At 40.6% G+C, this 17,848-nt stretch overlaps 2 protein-coding genes across 2 annotated transcripts; one reads left to right on the top strand and one right to left on the bottom strand.

The window, feature by feature from the left end:
• Positions 1-550: 550 nt before the first annotated feature.
• Positions 551-6,489, bottom strand: bphl (biphenyl hydrolase like). Its single transcript, XM_083887981.1, has 7 exons — positions 6,332-6,489; positions 4,681-4,784; positions 3,452-3,618; positions 2,854-3,007; positions 1,834-1,965; positions 894-1,017; positions 551-786 (listed from the first exon to the last, which is right to left on the bottom strand). The coding sequence occupies exons 1-7, from the start codon at positions 6,421-6,423 to the stop codon at positions 696-698; spliced, it is 864 nt and encodes a 287-aa protein (XP_083744107.1). The 5' UTR covers positions 6,424-6,489; the 3' UTR covers positions 551-695.
• Positions 6,490-9,373: 2,884 nt separating this feature from the next.
• b4galt6 (UDP-Gal:betaGlcNAc beta 1,4- galactosyltransferase, polypeptide 6) lies at positions 9,374-15,633 on the top strand (the record flags this gene model as incomplete). Its single annotated transcript, XM_083888133.1, has 9 exons — positions 9,374-9,488; positions 11,953-12,069; positions 12,668-12,781; positions 12,880-13,004; positions 13,964-14,080; positions 14,192-14,379; positions 14,507-14,629; positions 14,884-14,985; positions 15,486-15,633. 9 exons carry the CDS (start codon positions 9,374-9,376, stop codon positions 15,631-15,633), a joined length of 1,149 nt encoding a protein of 382 aa, XP_083744259.1.
• Positions 15,634-17,848: the final 2,215 nt, after the last annotated feature.

The following is a 17,848-nucleotide window of genomic DNA, read 5'->3' as shown; positions in this document are numbered from 1 at the left end:
CTAGGAGGATTTTGACCATAAAAACAACTTAATATATGCAAGTTGATCTCCATAACTCACATGTATGTGCAACAGGACCACTCTATGTGACCTTTAATGTTTCATATAATTGACCATATATAATAGTTATTCATAATTATGAGTAACTAAGTCATAAATATGAGATAGTAAGTGATAATTAGGATAATTATGAGAAACTAAGTCATAAATATACAGAAACGTGTTGCATTCACCTAAAATATATTTTTAAATAGGCTTTATTTTTTAATGATATTTTTCTTGGGTCATTTTAAATTAAACACAACAAAACATAACCAGGTTAAGAGTCCCAGATGCTAAAGTCCATTCTTGTGAGTCTGGTCTTAGGAGCAGCCCAATATCATAATGTGGTAATTAAATATTGCGCAACGCCAACAATACATCAAAAGATCAATGAAGTGCTTTGGAAGCTATTTTTATTTTAAGCAAAAATAAATTTTTATTTCAAATCAGTGCTAAAAGTGGTTATCAAGATTCTGTGAATTAAAATATCAATAAACTGCTAGCATTGTCAGAATAAGAGAGCAAAGACATTGATTTTAATTTCCCTTGAGCCATAGAAAAGATTTGTTTTCTGTTGATTGAACAAATGAAAAGTATTTTAAATCTTTCACTGAAAAACATGTAACAAATGTTTATTTCACTGTGTGTCACGGTCACTCTTCCAGAAAGTCTTCCACCAGTTTGTTGAATTCATCAGCATACCTCAGGTGGAGGTTGTGTTTACCCTCTGGCATCATATATAACCTTTGGACAGAATTAAGGAGTATGCACGTGTCATTTTCTGAATTAAATTTAATTGAATTGTATTGTATGAAACATTGTTTAAAACGGGTTTGAGTGAATATTCTCACCGTGAACCCTTGATGTGTTTATAGAGAAACTGAGCGTGGAAGGCGGGCACCATTGGGTCTTTCGCTCCGTGAATGATGAAGGTTGGACATGTGATGTGGGGCAGAGACTCCATGCAGACGCTCCCTGTTCAGAGCATATTAAAGACAATTATATTGTTTAAACACTGGCGCACAAATACAGCTGAGTGACTGAGTTTCCTTCACACCACACACACATATTATCTAATCTGCATAAATCAACAGAAGCACTGCAGATCAAACACGTTTCAAGTCTCTGCTGACTGACTTTAACACAGCGTTCTGCTGGGCCTTGAATATAATATCACAATTTAAAGGTGCATTATGTAATAAATCTAAAGCAACTGGCCATAAAATCCTCCTAATATGTCACAGAGACTCAGGAATAATGTTCATATAACAAACTGAACTCACCAACAACAACAGTACAGCCAAAATATTTCCATTAAAACATTTATTTTGCAGACTGCAAATCATGTTTATGTTTTGAAATCATGTTTTGGCATGTGGCGCCACCTACCGCCGTCTACCAATCATTGCAGTCAGTAGAGTCTCAGCTGCCGAGCAACCACGGGTTGCCAGTTATGTCAGAAAATTTAACCTAAAAGACCTCTGTATTTTGAATTTGAATGTAGTAACTGTTTTTGGCCACATTCTTACATATGGCACCTTTAAGTTGTAAGGTTGAAAGGGTACAGCAGGTTTTTGTGGATGTGTTGTCAGTTCTGATAGCCAGAGAACTAATTCTTATTTGTTTTTTTTAAACAAGAAACCCACATTTTTGGGGGGTGACAGTAATTGCAGTAACTGTTAAAGGGTCGCTGTTGTGCATATATTATGTATATCAACTTTAAAACGATGCAAATAGCTCGATGATTTCCAGTCTTCTGGCACCTGGTCTACACAAACATCAAGTCAGTACCTTCTGGCCTTTCGATGAAGTGTGCGATTCCATCCACCCAGGCCTCCCACAGTTTAGGAAAGCCTTCTGCTCCGTACACTTCCTCCATGGGCTTCCTCATCCTCGCGCTCCACTTGGAGACATCGCGAACGCCTGATTGGCCCCCAAAAAATCACAGTTAACCCAGGTGCAGTCCATGGTGTTTAAACTCAAGACGTTTTAACACAAAGTGGTCAGTTGGCGCGGACGGCGAGGTTCGTGACTGGCTTGTTTATGAAGTTATTAGCCTATAGAAGAAATGCGCTGCCGTGACTGTCGGATGTTTGGCTCAGGAAAAGCAAAAGTCAAATTCATTTGTAATCGTGATCTGCAAAGACACAGAACAACAGTGCTGCACCCTCTCTGGGCTCCGATTCCTGCCCACGACTGAATCTGGAGCATCGCAAGAGGCTTTGACAGCTACACAAAGAAACCTAGGACAACATCGTCAGAAAGATTCAGATATGGAGAGAACGCAAGTGCATCCGTCATCTGATTTAAAGCTGAGGACAAGAGCGATGCGATCGCAAAACATGACTATTTTAACAACCTGTGGATGAAACTCAAAGCCCATCCACTGTTATCAAAGGCGGGGAAAGATGGCGTATGTAATGGTAAAATTCAATTTCTCTGTCTCAGAGCTACTTTTGCCCATCACCCCATACCCGCCGAACACAGAATACCAGGTCCTTTGTGTATAGTGTATTGTATATTGTGTATTGTGTATTGTCTCTAGCCTGAACCTTCCTGCAGCACCAGCAGGGCGTCGGCTCCCCGATGCCTACAGTGGACAAAGAGGTGTGAAAGCATCGTCCGAAGGTAGAGTCTTTGTCTATTGGAGGAATGCGAAAGGGAAGTTGCTCAGGTATAAATGTGGAGTGCTCACTTTGCTCGGGGTCTTTCTCCAGCAAGGATCACTCCTGTGAAGATTTACCTTTTTCCTTGCAAGGAAAATAAAACCTTGTTGCCCGGCAGAAGCAGAGAAATTTCCACAACACGTACCATTGATAAGGTCGAGGTCCTGCTGGGTCATGAAGGCATTGGCCCCCCACACAACCATTTTGTGGACGAGGTCAGGGTTTGTTGCGGCAGCAATGAGAGAGCTGATCCCTCCGTCGCTCCAGCCCAGCAGAGAGAACCTGCTGAAGCCCAAAGCCTGAAAATACGATGACAGATACAAACCATAAATCACAAACGTCTGTCGTCAGACTGTAATTCGTGAAAATTCCAAAAAAAGTCATTGATTGAACCCTTCTTTCTTTGGCGTCTTGGTTTGGTCACACATCTGTTAAAGACAAAAAAATTCTGAAACCAAACAAACAAGTAAATCCGCGATGGTGTTTCGCCATGCATTGTGGGAAATGTAGTTTATGGTCAACGCATGCCTTAAAGCAGCATAGACCAATTTTAACACATATTTTTAAGACCAATTAATCACTCATGGGCCACATAAAATGACGTGGCGGGCCACATCTGGCCCCCGGGCCTTGAGTTTGACACATGTGAAGTAAATGGTTGAGATCTACCTCCATATTTAACATAATTTAGCAGCTATAGTTGAGATGGATGGATGGGGGGGGGGGGGGATGACTGGTTCTACCTTCATCAGACCCACTGCATCCTTTGCATCTCGCTCGTAGAAGTCCTGGGGGAAATCTCTTTCTGGCGGACGGGATTTTCCATAACCGCGGGGATCCCAGCCAACGACGGTGAATTTTTCCCTGCTGAGAGAATTAAGCTGTGCCCCAAAATCTGTCTTTGTGCTTCCTGTGGTGGAAAAGACGAAAAAATGGGTTGTGTCATGAGGGCGCTACCATGATACATGACATGACATGAAAAAGATGAATGTGTGCTCGTCGTTGACCATTAAAAGCTTCTTCTTGCGTTTGGAGGACAGTACCTCTGCGACCTTGAGTGTCATGAAAGGCGCCTTCAAATATAATGCATTATTATTATTATTATTATTATTACCTATACTTGGTAAACTGGGTGTGGGTTGTGCTCGCTAGCCACGTAGTGTGACATTGTACCAGTGCAACGACAACAGACAACAAAGGAGGAGATCCGGCAGAAGAACTCCAGGGCGTGGAAGAACTGACCGTAGCCTACCATTTTACTCTAGGAACTCCGAGGGATGGGCGCCAAAGAATGGAACAGAAACGGCAAAAAAGTAAGTACCGTACTGTCGCAAAAACCAAACTTTTCCAGTCGGTGGAAACACGGTTTAGCAATCACAATCAGGTGTTGAATATTGTGAAAGACATGGAAGCCAATGCAGTTAGAAAGTTTATCTGGGTTGATTGGTTGATTGGCATGTTTTGGAGGTTATGCTTTCATCGGTAAGTGGTTAATCTGCAAATGTGTCTGTCCTTCCGTAAGCAACTTCCTGTTGACAGTTTTTGACGAAAACCAATCAGAATTTTTTTTTGTGAAGTACGAATGTGGCCAAAAACAGTTACTACATTCAAATTCAAAATACCGACGTCTTTATGTTTCGCTTTCTGACATAACTGGCAACCCGTGGTTGCTCGGCAGCTGAGACTCTACTGACTGCAATGATTGGTAGACGGCGGTAGGTGGTGCCACATGCCATAACATGATTTCAAAACATAAACATGATTTGCAGTCTGCAAAATATTTTTTTTAATACAAATATTTTGTCTGTACTGTTGTTGTTGGTGAGTCAGTTTGTTATATGAACATTATTCCTGAGTCTCTGTGACATATTAGGAGGATTTTATGGCCAGTTGCTTTAGCTTTATTACATAATGCTCCTTTAAAAATAGAAATTCTCTGGTTAAATCAAGGTGAAATGAACAAATCGTTTACCCAGAGCACCGGGGAGCAGCAGCACGGCGTGTTTGCCGCTGCCCGTCGTCTCGTAGAACAGATCCACTCCATTAACGCGCTGCCTGCCTGAGGCCAATGACGAGCTGCAGCAGAACACACAGTCAAATCATATGTGACGGAACACTTGTCGTTTTACAGTCTCCTGGCACCAGCAGCTTTCTCACAATATGTGATCGTCACCATTTGCATTGAAATGATGTGACAGAAAGATGGTCTTATTCTGTATATCAGCAAAACTGTCAGTGAGTTTAAAACAAAAAATGTGACAGCAGTCAGGGAGATGGTTAAATATCTTGTTTTGTGGGGGAGATTGTGGGCTGTCTCCATTTCCTCCTATACTGTCTTTTAGACTGGCTATAAGTGATAACACAAGAGTATTCCCCTCACACCAGTTTTATCTGTCAAAACCCTCTGTGTGACCTTTGATTAGTGCCTTTAAGTTAGATAAACAAGTCAAACCTGCAGAGGCTTTCAGCAAAGGTCAAAGGTTACCTCACTTACTAAACCCTACCTAACTAAATATCCTCTTTGTAACTCTTTGTTCTATGTATTTTTTATATATTTACACTTCCTCGATGGAGACATAGTTGTACTATCCTATGCCCTCGGAGTTGGCAGTTGTTGGCAAACGTTTAAGACAAAAAAAAAAAAAAAAACAGGTTGTGTGAGTTAAGTGGATTAAGTGAAATGAAGAATGAGTCACACCTATATCTCTATTATTCTTATGTAATAGGAAACACCTTCACTGGATGTTGTGGTGCACAGAGTGGACCGGTTGTGTTTCATAGGTTTAGAAAAACATCAATATTATTTGTCATTTATGTTCTACTTTTTCATCCTACTGCTTTCTGGTCTGCATCCCAAAATAATGGTGTTTGCGCTGGGAATATTTCTCTATTTTATATTCTATGTTCAGCACTGTACATCTTTTTTTAGTTAGAGAGTAAAATTATATATTAATTATAATTAGAATAAATTATACTATAGTATAGTCTCACTTTTTTTTCTTTCTCTATTTTTGCTACTATTTACTTTACTATTTATTTTTGCCCTTTATTAGTAATCATTAAGCACGTATTAAGTCATTAATTAAGACATTAATGTGCATTGATTTGGGGAATATAAATTTTGGTTTAAGAAGGAAAACAAACGTGTAAACTTTATAGATATTAATATCAAATCACATCACCTATAGAATCTAGGGCTGCAATGAACAATTATTTTCAGAACCGAGTGAAAATTGTTTATTCGTTATTTGATTGTATAAACACAGCCTGACCTCCTCGAGCATTTATTTTGGTACATCCGGTTACCCAGTGTGAATTTGCATATTAGCTAAATATTTAACATATACATTTAGATTTAGATTCAACATGTATAATTATATTTAGCATTTAAATTTAACATTTAGATTTTTTATTCAGATTAAACATTGCAATTCTACTTTCACAAGATAAGTAAATATCACAACATTCACAAATATTCCTGTAAATCTGGTCAAAACTAGCATTCACATGTTTTTTTGCTAAATGCGGCAAAAAGTTGCTGTTTATTTTAGCATGCGCAACTTCTTTCTTCTTTACAAAGAATGTGCAAATGTCGGATACAGAGTATCCACAGTTCTTCTTACTTGTGTGACTGCATCTGCAGCTGCAGCAGCAGCGTGGACGTGGATCTCCTCACAGCTGATCGTCCTGCTGCTCCGAGGAGACACAGAGCCATGACCGACACAGAGAGAGAGAGAGTGGACACGCAGCACAGAGAGGACACGCAGATCTCCCACTTCCACTCGCTCAGGGGAGCAATGACGCAGATTGGCCACAGTGTGGTTACAAGGTTCAACTTTATGCTTCAGGAGTGCAGCACGACTGACTCCTTGTGGTGGAAAAGGGAATTTTTTTCTGAGACCATGTTGTTGTTTTTATGTATTAAAGGTACAGTGTGTAAAAATGTAGTTAAAATGATGTCCATTTGACTGAAATCATTATTATTTTTAATATATATATATATATATATATATACATATATACACATACATACACACATATATATACAGATACATACATACATATATACATATATATATACATACAAATACATATATGTATATATATATATATATATACACACACACACATATATATATATATAAAACCACAGTTCTTCTTACTTGTGTGAACTGTGTATATATATTATGTGTATGTATATATATATATATATATATATATATATATACATATATATATGTATATATATAGGTCTCACAAATGTGTGTATATATATATATGTATATATATATATATATATATATATACATATATATATATACATATATATATATACACACATTTGTGAGACCCATGGATGTATAATATGAACTGGATAGAGCTCCGCCCCCTCCGCCTTGAAGACAATTTTTGCATGGTGGCCACTGTGGGTACTGCAACAAAAAATCCCATCGAGCCCAAAAAGCAATTTTCCCATTGACCGCAATAGTAAAAGAGACGCGTGTAAAAGTGTCCGCAGGACACCTCGAGACATGGACACGGGCTTTTATAAATCTTTATATTATGTATTTTTAGTTCATGGAGTTTCATGTTTGAAAAACATTCCTAAAGGCAATAAAAAGCCCAGACAAATCTTATTTCTCAGATTGACGTAACAGCTGTGTACGAGCACAGCCAAGCGCGGTCATGTGGCGTCTCGGGAACAGCGCTGCTGTCAGTGAACCGTAAGATATGAAAACTTCATGAGAAATGTCAATAAATGAAGACAATGAGGGGGTTTCGTTTACATTTTGAAAATATTATGACAAAGCAGGTTTTAGTTGTTTATTCGGCGCTCATTAACATTTATTTTAAAACGTATTATCGATGTATTAACGAGCTGCTTTGTGTGTTCATTGAGGAGAGGAGACTGACATGCTGCACTTTATCACTGTGTTCAGTCCCGGACATCGTGACACTGATGACGGTGTGGACTGTGGAACTGTGACCGTGTCACTATCGGTTCATAAAGTTACTGTTAAATGTGATGAACACGCGAATTATGTCATTGTACTTTTCAGCTTCACTATATTCACTTCGATATCGTTGGTTTTTTATTTATTTACAAATCCATGGTTAAAAGCCGAAGTTAACGTGACGGCGGTATTCAATAAATCCGCTAGCTCACGTCATTAGCATACTCCCATCATGCCTTTCGCTGTTCATGTAGGCGCCGAGCAAGTCGATAACGGGTGAGCAGCTTCATAGGAATGAACGGAAGCGGAGGGGCGGTGCTCTATCGAGTTCATATTATACATCCATGGTGAGACCCCCCCCCCCACACATACTCATGTGTAGGGTAAACATAATATCAATAACATAGTATCAATAAAATAAATATTTAATTTCAAACTAAAGGTCAAGTATTCAGGCCATACTGAATAATACATTAAAAAAACACATTTAACCTTTTGAGAATAAAGTAGTGACACGAAGCTGCAATAATACCAGAATAAAGAAACCCGGCTGAACTAGAGCGAAACTCAAAAAAAGTATAAAAAGCATCAAATGAGACAAAGTTGCTGAACAATGCAGAACAATATTAAAAACAAACAAACATGACAAAAAAGTAAATCTTGCAAAGTATTCCCAAGTATTAACCATTTTGAGTTCAGGCTGCATCACTTATTATTCGATTATGCGTCGATTACTAAATCAACCATGTTGATAAAGGACTAATCGGTTGAAGTGTTTTTTTTTAAATAATAAATAAATTATAATTAAATCAAGTTTCTCTAAATTGTTCCATTTTTGAAATGTGAATATTTTGTGCTTTCTTTGCTCCATATAACAAAAAGAAAACATTAAAAGTTATAATTTCCAGGGTTGAAAAACAATGACAAACAACATTCCCTCGATTCATCGTGTCAATAATCGCCAGACTGAGTATGAAAATAATCGTTGGCCGAGAGTAATCTGATCAAAACAATCGGGGGCCGAAAAAGGGCGTTGCCATGGACGACTGCGCTACACGCACTGGTTTCCGTGGCGACGCCGGGGAGGAGCGGCGCTGCTACACCCACCGGAAACGGTCTCTGCAGTCAAAATTAAACTGAGGCACAGCGGAATTTACCTCGGTTCCGTGTTTTTTTAAGTTTAATCTGCCATGTGGTTTCATGACACGGGGCCTGCGAGCGTCACCGAACCGTCAGCGCGTTAGGAGAACCGGCGGCTGACGGACCGTGTGGGAGACGGCAGAGCAAGAGCGGTCCTGCCCCCCTTCAATGACCGCCCGTCAGCACCAGCGGCTCTGATATCATGGGAGACGAAGAACAGGAGCATCTTTAAATAGGATTACAGCTCAAAGTTTCTCCCTCTGCAGCGTTACGTTTTTCGATGTCCCCGGAGCGGCGGTGCGACATGAGGCCGCCGTTTACCTGATTTACCAAACCTGCTGTGTTTTTTTAAAATCCATCTGGAAAGTTCTTGGCAGTGTGTGTGTGTGTGGGGGGGCAGAAAAAAAAAGCCACAGCTACCGTTAGCCTTTTCCGCTAACCGCTTTGATCGTGCTAATTTCGCACATGACAGCACCGCTGGGACTGCTGCCTCTCTGTTCCTGGACGTTTCGCACCATAAAGTATTTTATGGGATTCCTGTCGGCGAAGCAGAAGCGAACCTGAGCCAAAATGGGGAACTGGGGGCCGCTGCAACGAGTGTCCAACCGGTCGTTTCTGGCCATCCTCCTCTGCTTCTCCATGTCCACCACTTGTCTCTACTTCATTTATACGGCGCCCGGAATAGGTTAGTAAACACGGGAAGGGGTGGGGTGGGGGGGAGATGATGATAATACCCGGGCTGCGGTTAATGTGATTATGTCTAGGACGACGCGTGCGGCTCCAACAATCCCCCGGATCCTCTTACTCGCACACCAGGCTCGAGCTAAACAATCAGCTAACGGGCTAACTAGTCCTAGCTGGGAGTGCAACCCGGGCCATGATGTGCAGCTAGCTCTCGCTGGTTTATTTGTATTTTTAATGTAAAATAATTTTTTTTCCCACTGGACTGTAGTGTTGTCTAAATGAATTAAACAGAAAACAGTCTGTGTTGTTTTTTATGCTTGTAACACGCGGTTTTTCCGGTTTACTGACAGCAGACAAAATGAATGAACTGCTAACAACTGAGCGTTGACACAGCCGTTACGTTACCGCCGTCAGTGGCTTTTAAAATGCCCGTGTACTGTGTATGTTATTGAGGTGACTTGGCATCGTTGGTCAACGTTTTCTTTCGTTATATTTTGTTTATTTACTGAATAATAAATGTATTTATTGGCGTCTCCTCACTAGCTTCCACCAACATAATAGCCACTCCTTTTGTCCAAACATCATAGCGGAACAGACCACAACACACAATTCAGGGGGGGTGGGATCACAGGATACCTCACGTGATACACGGTCGACATACCAATAATATCACGGTACAACGATCCTGTGATAATCAATATATTGCAAGGCAACCACATGGGGATATAATATATCACCAAATTGATATTTGGACCCATCCCATATATATACACATGTGTGTGTGTATATATATATATATACATATTTGTGAAGTATAAGTTTGCCGTTTCTTAATAATTTTCTGATTATCAGCTGATTATTAGTTATTAACAGGCCAGTTATTACAAATAAGTAGAGCTGAAACGATCGATCGATTATTAATCGATTACTAAATTAATCGATAATCTGTTTGAAGCTTTTTTCATGATTAAAACAAGATTTCTGATTGTTTTAGCTTCTTAAATGTGAATATTTTCTTGGTTTCTTTGCTCCACATAACAAAGAAATCATTAAAACTGAATCATTTTGGTTTGTGGACAAAATAAGACGTTCAAGAACATTGTCATTTCCAGGTTTGACAAACACTGATCAACGTTATTTTCTGACATTTTATGGACCAAACGATTCATCGATTAATCGAGAAAATAATCGACACATTAATCGATTACGAAAATAATCGTTAGTTGCAGCTCTACAAATAAGGTATTTGTTGTTCCGAAGTCACTAAAACTCTTTTTGCGTGTTTAACATTTACACAATACATACTTTTTAAATCTAAAATACTGTATATAAATGTCATTTCAAAAAGCGAAATCGGCTTAATATGGAGCCAGAAAAACAAAACAATTGGCACCAATTTCCGATCGGGATGAAGTGCACTATATTAATGGCACAATATTGGTAATTGGCCAAGATACCCTGATAAGACTAATGACTTAAGTAATAGGCTTAATGAGGGTTGCCCTCATATCTTTATTTTTCTAGAAAATACCATGTGTTATATGTTATCGGCCCAAGCGTGCCCAAAATACTAGCATAGCATACCACTGCGACTGAGCGTACAGCAACAAAATAGACCTAACTTGACTGAGTCTGTCAAACATTCATACAGGTTTTGATCATGGGAGGAAACCAGAGAGCCCACACTGCTGTCAGGCAACACTTTTAACCACTAACCAACCGTGCCGTGATATTACGCAACTCTATTTTTCCGGCCATCAGCTGGCCTGGTTTCTTCGAATCATGCATAGAAAAACCCATATCGGTCAACTTCTCATGCATATTTTAACATTTGTACATGGTAGTTAAATGAATGTGTTATATTGTAGTTCATTAATCAGTCAGAATGATGTTGTAGGCAGAGTTTTAATAATATCTGAGCATGCGTCTGTCCATGTGTTGTTGATAGTGATGATTTAATGCATTGTTGGGTCACTTTTCTCATGATGATCATGAGCCCAGAAGTCGTCGGTATGAAATTAAATCACACTTTTAGAATTATTAGTCACTGATGTGCAGAGCTTGGGGGGGGTCTGAGTATAACTGCGTTGTGCTGGTTGGTACTTTAGCTAATTTGATCTCTGTCACCCTCGAGGTTGAGATCGAGTTCTAGTGAACACCATTCCGGACCTCTGAAAGTGTCTTTATCGATTAAAACATTTTGGCTCTGTCTAACGCCAGCAGGTGCATCACAGAAACCAACATTTTTAGGACTGCAGTGATCGCTCTATTATTAAAGGATTACTAAATTAAACATCAGCGAGCAGTTTCCTTGCTGCCTTTGACAACAAAATCATTAGGATTAATTCACTTTGGTTTGTGGACAAAATAAGACCGACTTGATTAACTGTGAGGACATAAACACGTCGTGCATATGTCTAATAATCTTAAGGAGACTAAAACACATTCTCTTTTCTCTTTGTCAGCCAACACGTACTTCTTCCGGGTGCAGGCTCAGGGCATCATGTTGAGGGACAATGTGAGGACCATTGGCCAAATGATCCGATTGTACACCAACAAGAACAGCACCGTCAATGGGACAGGTAAGTCATAATTATTATTTTTATTGTTTGTTCATTGTTCATTTAATAGTGCCAAATCACCACCATGTACACAATCTCAAGGGACTTCCTCTTCGAGGTAGAAAGAAGATACCGCTTCAAACCAGCAGAGGGCAGCGGAATGCGAATGCAGTCAAATGTCAACATGTTTTTTTTTTAGGAAAATCAGAAAATAGATCTACGAGAAAGAAATTTAGGTCCTGATCCATCACAGTTGGTCCACCTTTTTCCTGTGTGTGCTATGACCCAGCTATAAAGCTGGGTCATAGTGCCCGCTGTGTTTTTGGTAATAGCTCACCAAGTCAGTGCGCTATAGAGATGCCACACCGGTAATGACCCAATTAATTAGCCGAACAGTTAAACAGTCCACCTCTACTCATCATAATAGGGCGTAATGAATGCAGAAGGACCTGTAAAGTGCTTTGAGTGGTCAATAATATGGACGCTGCCCCTTTATGTACCACACGTCTTTCTAAAAATAGTGTAAATGTGACAACATGGATCCCACAGCACATTATTGCTCTTGTTGTTGTTGTTTTATTGACACGGCTGGGACTGATGGTGCTTGTTTTTGCCCTAGATTATCCTGACGGGAGTAACTCCAGTGAATACCTGGTCCAGCCGACGAAGTACCTGCCGGACAACTTCACGTACGCTCAGAACCTCCCCTGCCCTGAGCGATTACCTTCTATGAGTGAGTCGGATTTTCTTTTTTTTTTTATCTCATTGCTTAATAAAAGAATTCTAAAATGTGAAAGTCATGCGTCAATGGAGCATCTTCTCTGTGCACAGAGGGCGTCATGGATGTGAACATGACGGAGATCCCCATGGAGGAGGTAGAACTGAAGTTCTCCACGCTGTTTGACATTGCGTTTGGAGGACATTGGAAACCGAAGGACTGTCTACCTCACTGGAAGGTTCGCATTATACGTCATCTTAACAATGATCGCAATGAGCTTATACCGTACACACACTGCCCTATATTATACACGCATTGCTGAAGCTGACCTGAAAATTGTCTTTTTAACTCGAAGCTCCTCAATAACAAATATAACATATCAAATACAGTAAAAATGTCTGATTTACAGTATGCTTATAGTCATAGATGTCCTGAACTTAGCTTTGTCAGTCTTGTCCAGAACTTAAGGAACATTTTTTTTAATTTTTTTAATTACACCTGGAATTGATAATTTTTCAATTAGAAACTGTGAATCTGGGCCTTTTAATTTGAAATTTATTTTAACATTTTTGAAACTGTACAGTTAAAATGCCTGATTAGCAGCATGCTAATAGTCATAGATGTCCTGAACACAACCTAGTTAGTCTTAGTTCGAACATTTTTTGATTTTATTTAGTGCTGGGCACGTTAGCACGTTAACCCACGGTAGCGCATGACCCGTTTCCATGACAACTGACTGGAAAAAGAAGCCTGTGACGTCATGTTTACGTGACCCACGATTGTTAAAATGAGTCTCGCTAAACTAACGCTAAACTTTAAAAAAAGAGGCACACATGCAGTACACAGGCACACTGGTTATTTGAAGCGCTGCTCTTTTCGTTTAATATACAGACCGCTCCAGTTCGACTGTAGGGGCGCTAATGCTAAACGCTAAAGGAGCTAACTGGTAAACTGTGTCGGGACTCCAGTGCCGCGACACGTAAACATGGCGTCTTTTACGGTCAGTCGTCATAGAGACGTGTGTTAATGTGCGTTAACACGCGCTAACGTTAACGAGGTCGATGTGCGACCTCTGCTGGTACATGTCGTAACTACACTTGAATGCCCCACTGTCCTGAAAACCTAACTTTAACACAGTGAAACGTTCACCATTTCAGCTTCAAGTGTTGTAGTTGATTGTTGTGTTCTGTGCTGCAGGTGGCGATCCTGATCCCATTTAGAAACCGGCATGAGCATCTCCCCATCCTCTTCCAACACCTCATCCCCATGCTACAGAGACAACGCCTGCAGTTTGCCTTCTACGTCATTGAACAGGTGCAGTTTGGTGGTCTGTGTGTGTGAAAGGGTTCATGACTTTAACTGTATCTGACGTCGGCACCGCGCTCCGTCACTCACTGCTGTTTATGTACGCGTTTGTTTGTACAGAGTGGGAGTCACCCTTTCAACAGAGCCATGCTCTTTAACGTGGGATTCCTGGAGGCCATGAAGGACCTGGACTGGGACTGCTTTATCTTCCACGACGTTGACCACATCCCCGAGAACGACCGGAACTACTACGGCTGTGGTCAGATGCCACGGCACTTTGCTACCAAGCTGGACAAGTATATGTACATGTGAGTCATATGCTTTATTTAAAAGATAACTAAGAAATCTATAACCATTAATCTCTAAAAGCCCTTTGAAGTTGTGAATGTACACACGCGTAAAAATAGAAACTCATGTTTATTGTTTTATTTTCAGCCTTCCCTACAATGAATTCTTTGGCGGTGTGAGTGGACTCACCGTGGACCAGTTTCACAAGATTAATGGCTTTCCCAATGCATTCTGGGGCTGGGGAGGAGAGGATGACGACTTGTGGAACAGGTTAGTCTGCAAAAAGGGAAAATAAGTATACACAGGATTCAGTATGTACATATGTACAAATGTATTTAAAGTGGCGCCTTTTAAAATTCCACTTTTTGAAAGCTTTAACTTAAACAGAACGACATGAAATTTCAGTCATTTTATATCTAATTTGACTCTAGTTTCAGCTTAAACCTACTGTATCAGACTGATCTGGGTATCGATCGATATCTGGCCGCGGGTTATTGTTAACAGTCCTGGTTTCTCCCCACCAGGGTTCATTACGCCGGTCTGAAAGTCTCGCGACCGGAAGGAGAGCTCAGCAAGTACAGGTCCATTCCTCACCACCACAGAGGAGAGGTGCAGTTCCTCGGAAGGTAAGAATCTACACCGATGTTTAGAGGGAGAAACTCCACACTGTACTGTATTAAACAGTACGATCGTGGCGAGGAAAGAGTGTAGTGAAGTTATGATTTTTATACATGAATATACACGTGTTATGTTAATACACAGCAAAGTCTTTCTACGTATACCGATATAATCAATCAGGTGAGAAGAAGAGGCTTATTTTCCTCATTTCTTTATTTGCAACCAGCAGAGTCGCCCCTGGTGGCTAACTGCTACATCCACCCTAGTCCATCCTTAATTTCCAAACCACAAGGTAATGTCCACTTTTATCGACAGTCAGAATATAGGGCTCATTTTATTTTCATTTTGTTAAGATCTGATATTGATAAAATCCTACACATCAGTCTTTAAAAATTGGCCACTTCCTGTATCCTCGTGCACACAAGACTTGACTGTGACGATCGTGTCAAATAAAAAGTATAAAATACTGGTGTAAAGGGAAAAAAAAACTGTGACTGTGTGTTCGTAGGTATAAACTGCTAAGGTATTCCAAAGAGCGACAATACTTGGACGGCCTCAACAATCTCCACTACAGCCCCCACATCTCCCTCAGCAGCCTTTACAAGAACATCACGGTGGACCTGAACCCTGAGCTCGCTCCCATCACGCACCACTGAACTGCCCGACACACCGACTCTCCTTCCCTCCCTCCTTTCTTCCTTCCCTTCCTCCCTGTCTCCCTCACCCTCCAGGCCCTCAACTCACCCCAGCTGTCCCCCTCCAGCACTGGCCATTTTCAACAGCGAAGAGGCAGAGCGGTGGTGGTGATGGTAATGGTGGGGGAGGACGCACTATTTAATGCTGCCAAGAAATCCTAATGGAGGAAAAAAAAAAGAAGAAGAAAAAAGAACTGAAGAGGTCGTGGCAAGCCTCTCTCGAAGTGTGTGTGTGTGTGTGTGTGTGTGCGCGCGCGTGTCTGTGCGTGCATGTCTTTTCGTCCTTGCTGGCTTAATAACTACTACGAGTTGGTATAGATTCGGAGGGAGCGTCGGTATCTCGGCGCAGATGTTTACTGCAAAGCCTTAAACGTGGCCAAAAAAAAATAGATAAAAAAGAAGAAGAAAAGAAAATGTAAAAAAAAAGAAAACCACGACTCCCTCCGCTCAGCTCCGCACTGCTTCACTTCTTACGTATCACCGTCACCTTACAAGCCAACAGACAAGAGACTCAGTTTCTACACTTTTCTTTTATACATATCATTTTGTTAGGCCAACAGTTTTTTTTTTGTTTTTTTTTAAACAATGGATCTGAGCGAGGTGATGTTTTAATATTTGTTACATGCTGTATATTTATTTGAACAATCCCTGTCTTATGTCTCTCAAGTAAGTTTTTTTTTTTTTTTTTTTTTTTTGCTGCACTGCTGCTGAAATCCGCATGAACATGTATGTAAATACCGGCCTTTTAGAGCTCGGAAAAACACAGAAGACAAGTATGTAAATATCGGCCTTTATACGCGCGGCGCATATCAACCGTGATGGTATTCCAAGTGGGTTTGACTTTTGTTTTTGGCAGCTACCTTTGTTTTAAGGATTCAATAAGGAGTGAGTGGTCTCTTCCAAGCAGGAAGACCTCCTGACAGTGTAGGATGTTTGACTGAAAATGTTGAGATTTGACTTTTATCTCTGCATGCTTTAATTTATTTTGTCTACCAAAAAGAAAAATAGTGTTTTTTTTCCCCAAACATAAATTATTTTGTCAGTTAGAGATGTGTATATTGGTTTTTTTGGGGGGGCTTATTTTGGTTGCACTGTGTGGAAAAACTAGAGCTGATGCTCAGCGGGGCCGGGTCATGCGTACCGCGTCAGCGTAACACTGCTTTGCATTTCCGCAGAGGGTCTGCGTCTACCGACATCACACACTTGATTATTTATCGATGCCAGTCCGATACAAGTCGTTTTTTTAGAAATTTTATGTTAACAGGGTTCCCACAGGTCCTTGAAATCCTTGGAAGTTTGTGAGAGTTTTTGAAAACAGACATTGAAAGTGCTTGAATTGAGCAAGAAAGAAGTAAGCCTGTGGTACGCGTTGAGGGTCGCATATCGCGCGGACCATGGTGTCAGGGTGTCCTGTAGTATCCCACGTCACCATCGGGTGGTGCTACAAGTAATTGACGCAGGGGGAATAGGACGCGTTCCTACCAATGAAGAAGAAAACGATGCTACAGCTCCCTCGGACGTGTCTGGTTCAAGTTGCCCACGCATCTTGAGCCGTGTCAGTCGGCACATTCGCTCCTGGAATTTGAAGGAATTGGTCCTGGAAAGTCCTTGAAAAGTCCTTGAATTTGATGGTAGGGGTGGGACGTGCCACCCGTTTTTTTGTGCGTGCGCGGATTCGCTGCGGACAGTGTGACCCGGCCCTATTGAGCAGGGGAGGGTGTTTTTTATTTGTTGTTTTTTGAGCTCAGATGTGTTTTTATTTTTGCATTTTTTTATATAGTTATAGATATATATATAAATATATATATATATATAGTGCTGGACCATGTGGAAAAAGCTCTTCATTGTACTGTACCATGCTTTAAAGCATGGCGTTTGGGGCTGGACACTGTGTGTGTCTGGACTAAATGTTAGCGTTCTTATTTTCTGTTTTCTAAGCATACGAGGCAGCAGCCAGAATGAGAGAACCTTTGGTGTCAGCTTCTTCCCGGCTGAAGCTACAGCTGTTCTTGAATGGCACGCGTATCTGGAAAAAAAACAAAACACAGTGTTATTTCTTAAGTAATCTGAACAAAGATGATGTACATTTTGTTTGGCAGATTATTTTGGACCAGATGTTCATTGTTAAGATACAATATCTCTAGCTTTTGAATTCAGAATGAGTCGTGACGGTATG

This window comes from Microchirus variegatus (assembly GCF_963457635.1).
Source record: "Microchirus variegatus genome assembly, chromosome: 4".
Classification (NCBI taxonomy): Eukaryota; Metazoa; Chordata; class Actinopteri; order Pleuronectiformes; family Soleidae; genus Microchirus; species Microchirus variegatus.
Note: the sequence above shows the minus strand (reverse complement) of the source record. Positions and strands in the feature narration are given on the sequence as shown.

What these genes read in the sequence shown, in the direction of transcription:
- bphl (XM_083887981.1), bottom strand. Translation starts at nt 6,423, where the DNA reads ATGGCTCTGTGTCTCCTCGGAGCAGCAGGACGATCAGCTGTGAGGAGA. An exon ending in GCTGCTCCCCGGTGCTCTGG is followed by an intron (nt 3,619 to 4,680) that starts GTAAACGATTTG and finishes TTTCCACCACAG; the next exon opens with GAAGCACAAAGACAGATTTT. An exon ending in CTTCATCGAAAGGCCAGAAG is followed by an intron (nt 1,018 to 1,833) that starts GTACTGACTTGA and finishes TGCTCTGAACAG; the next exon opens with GGAGCGTCTGCATGGAGTCT.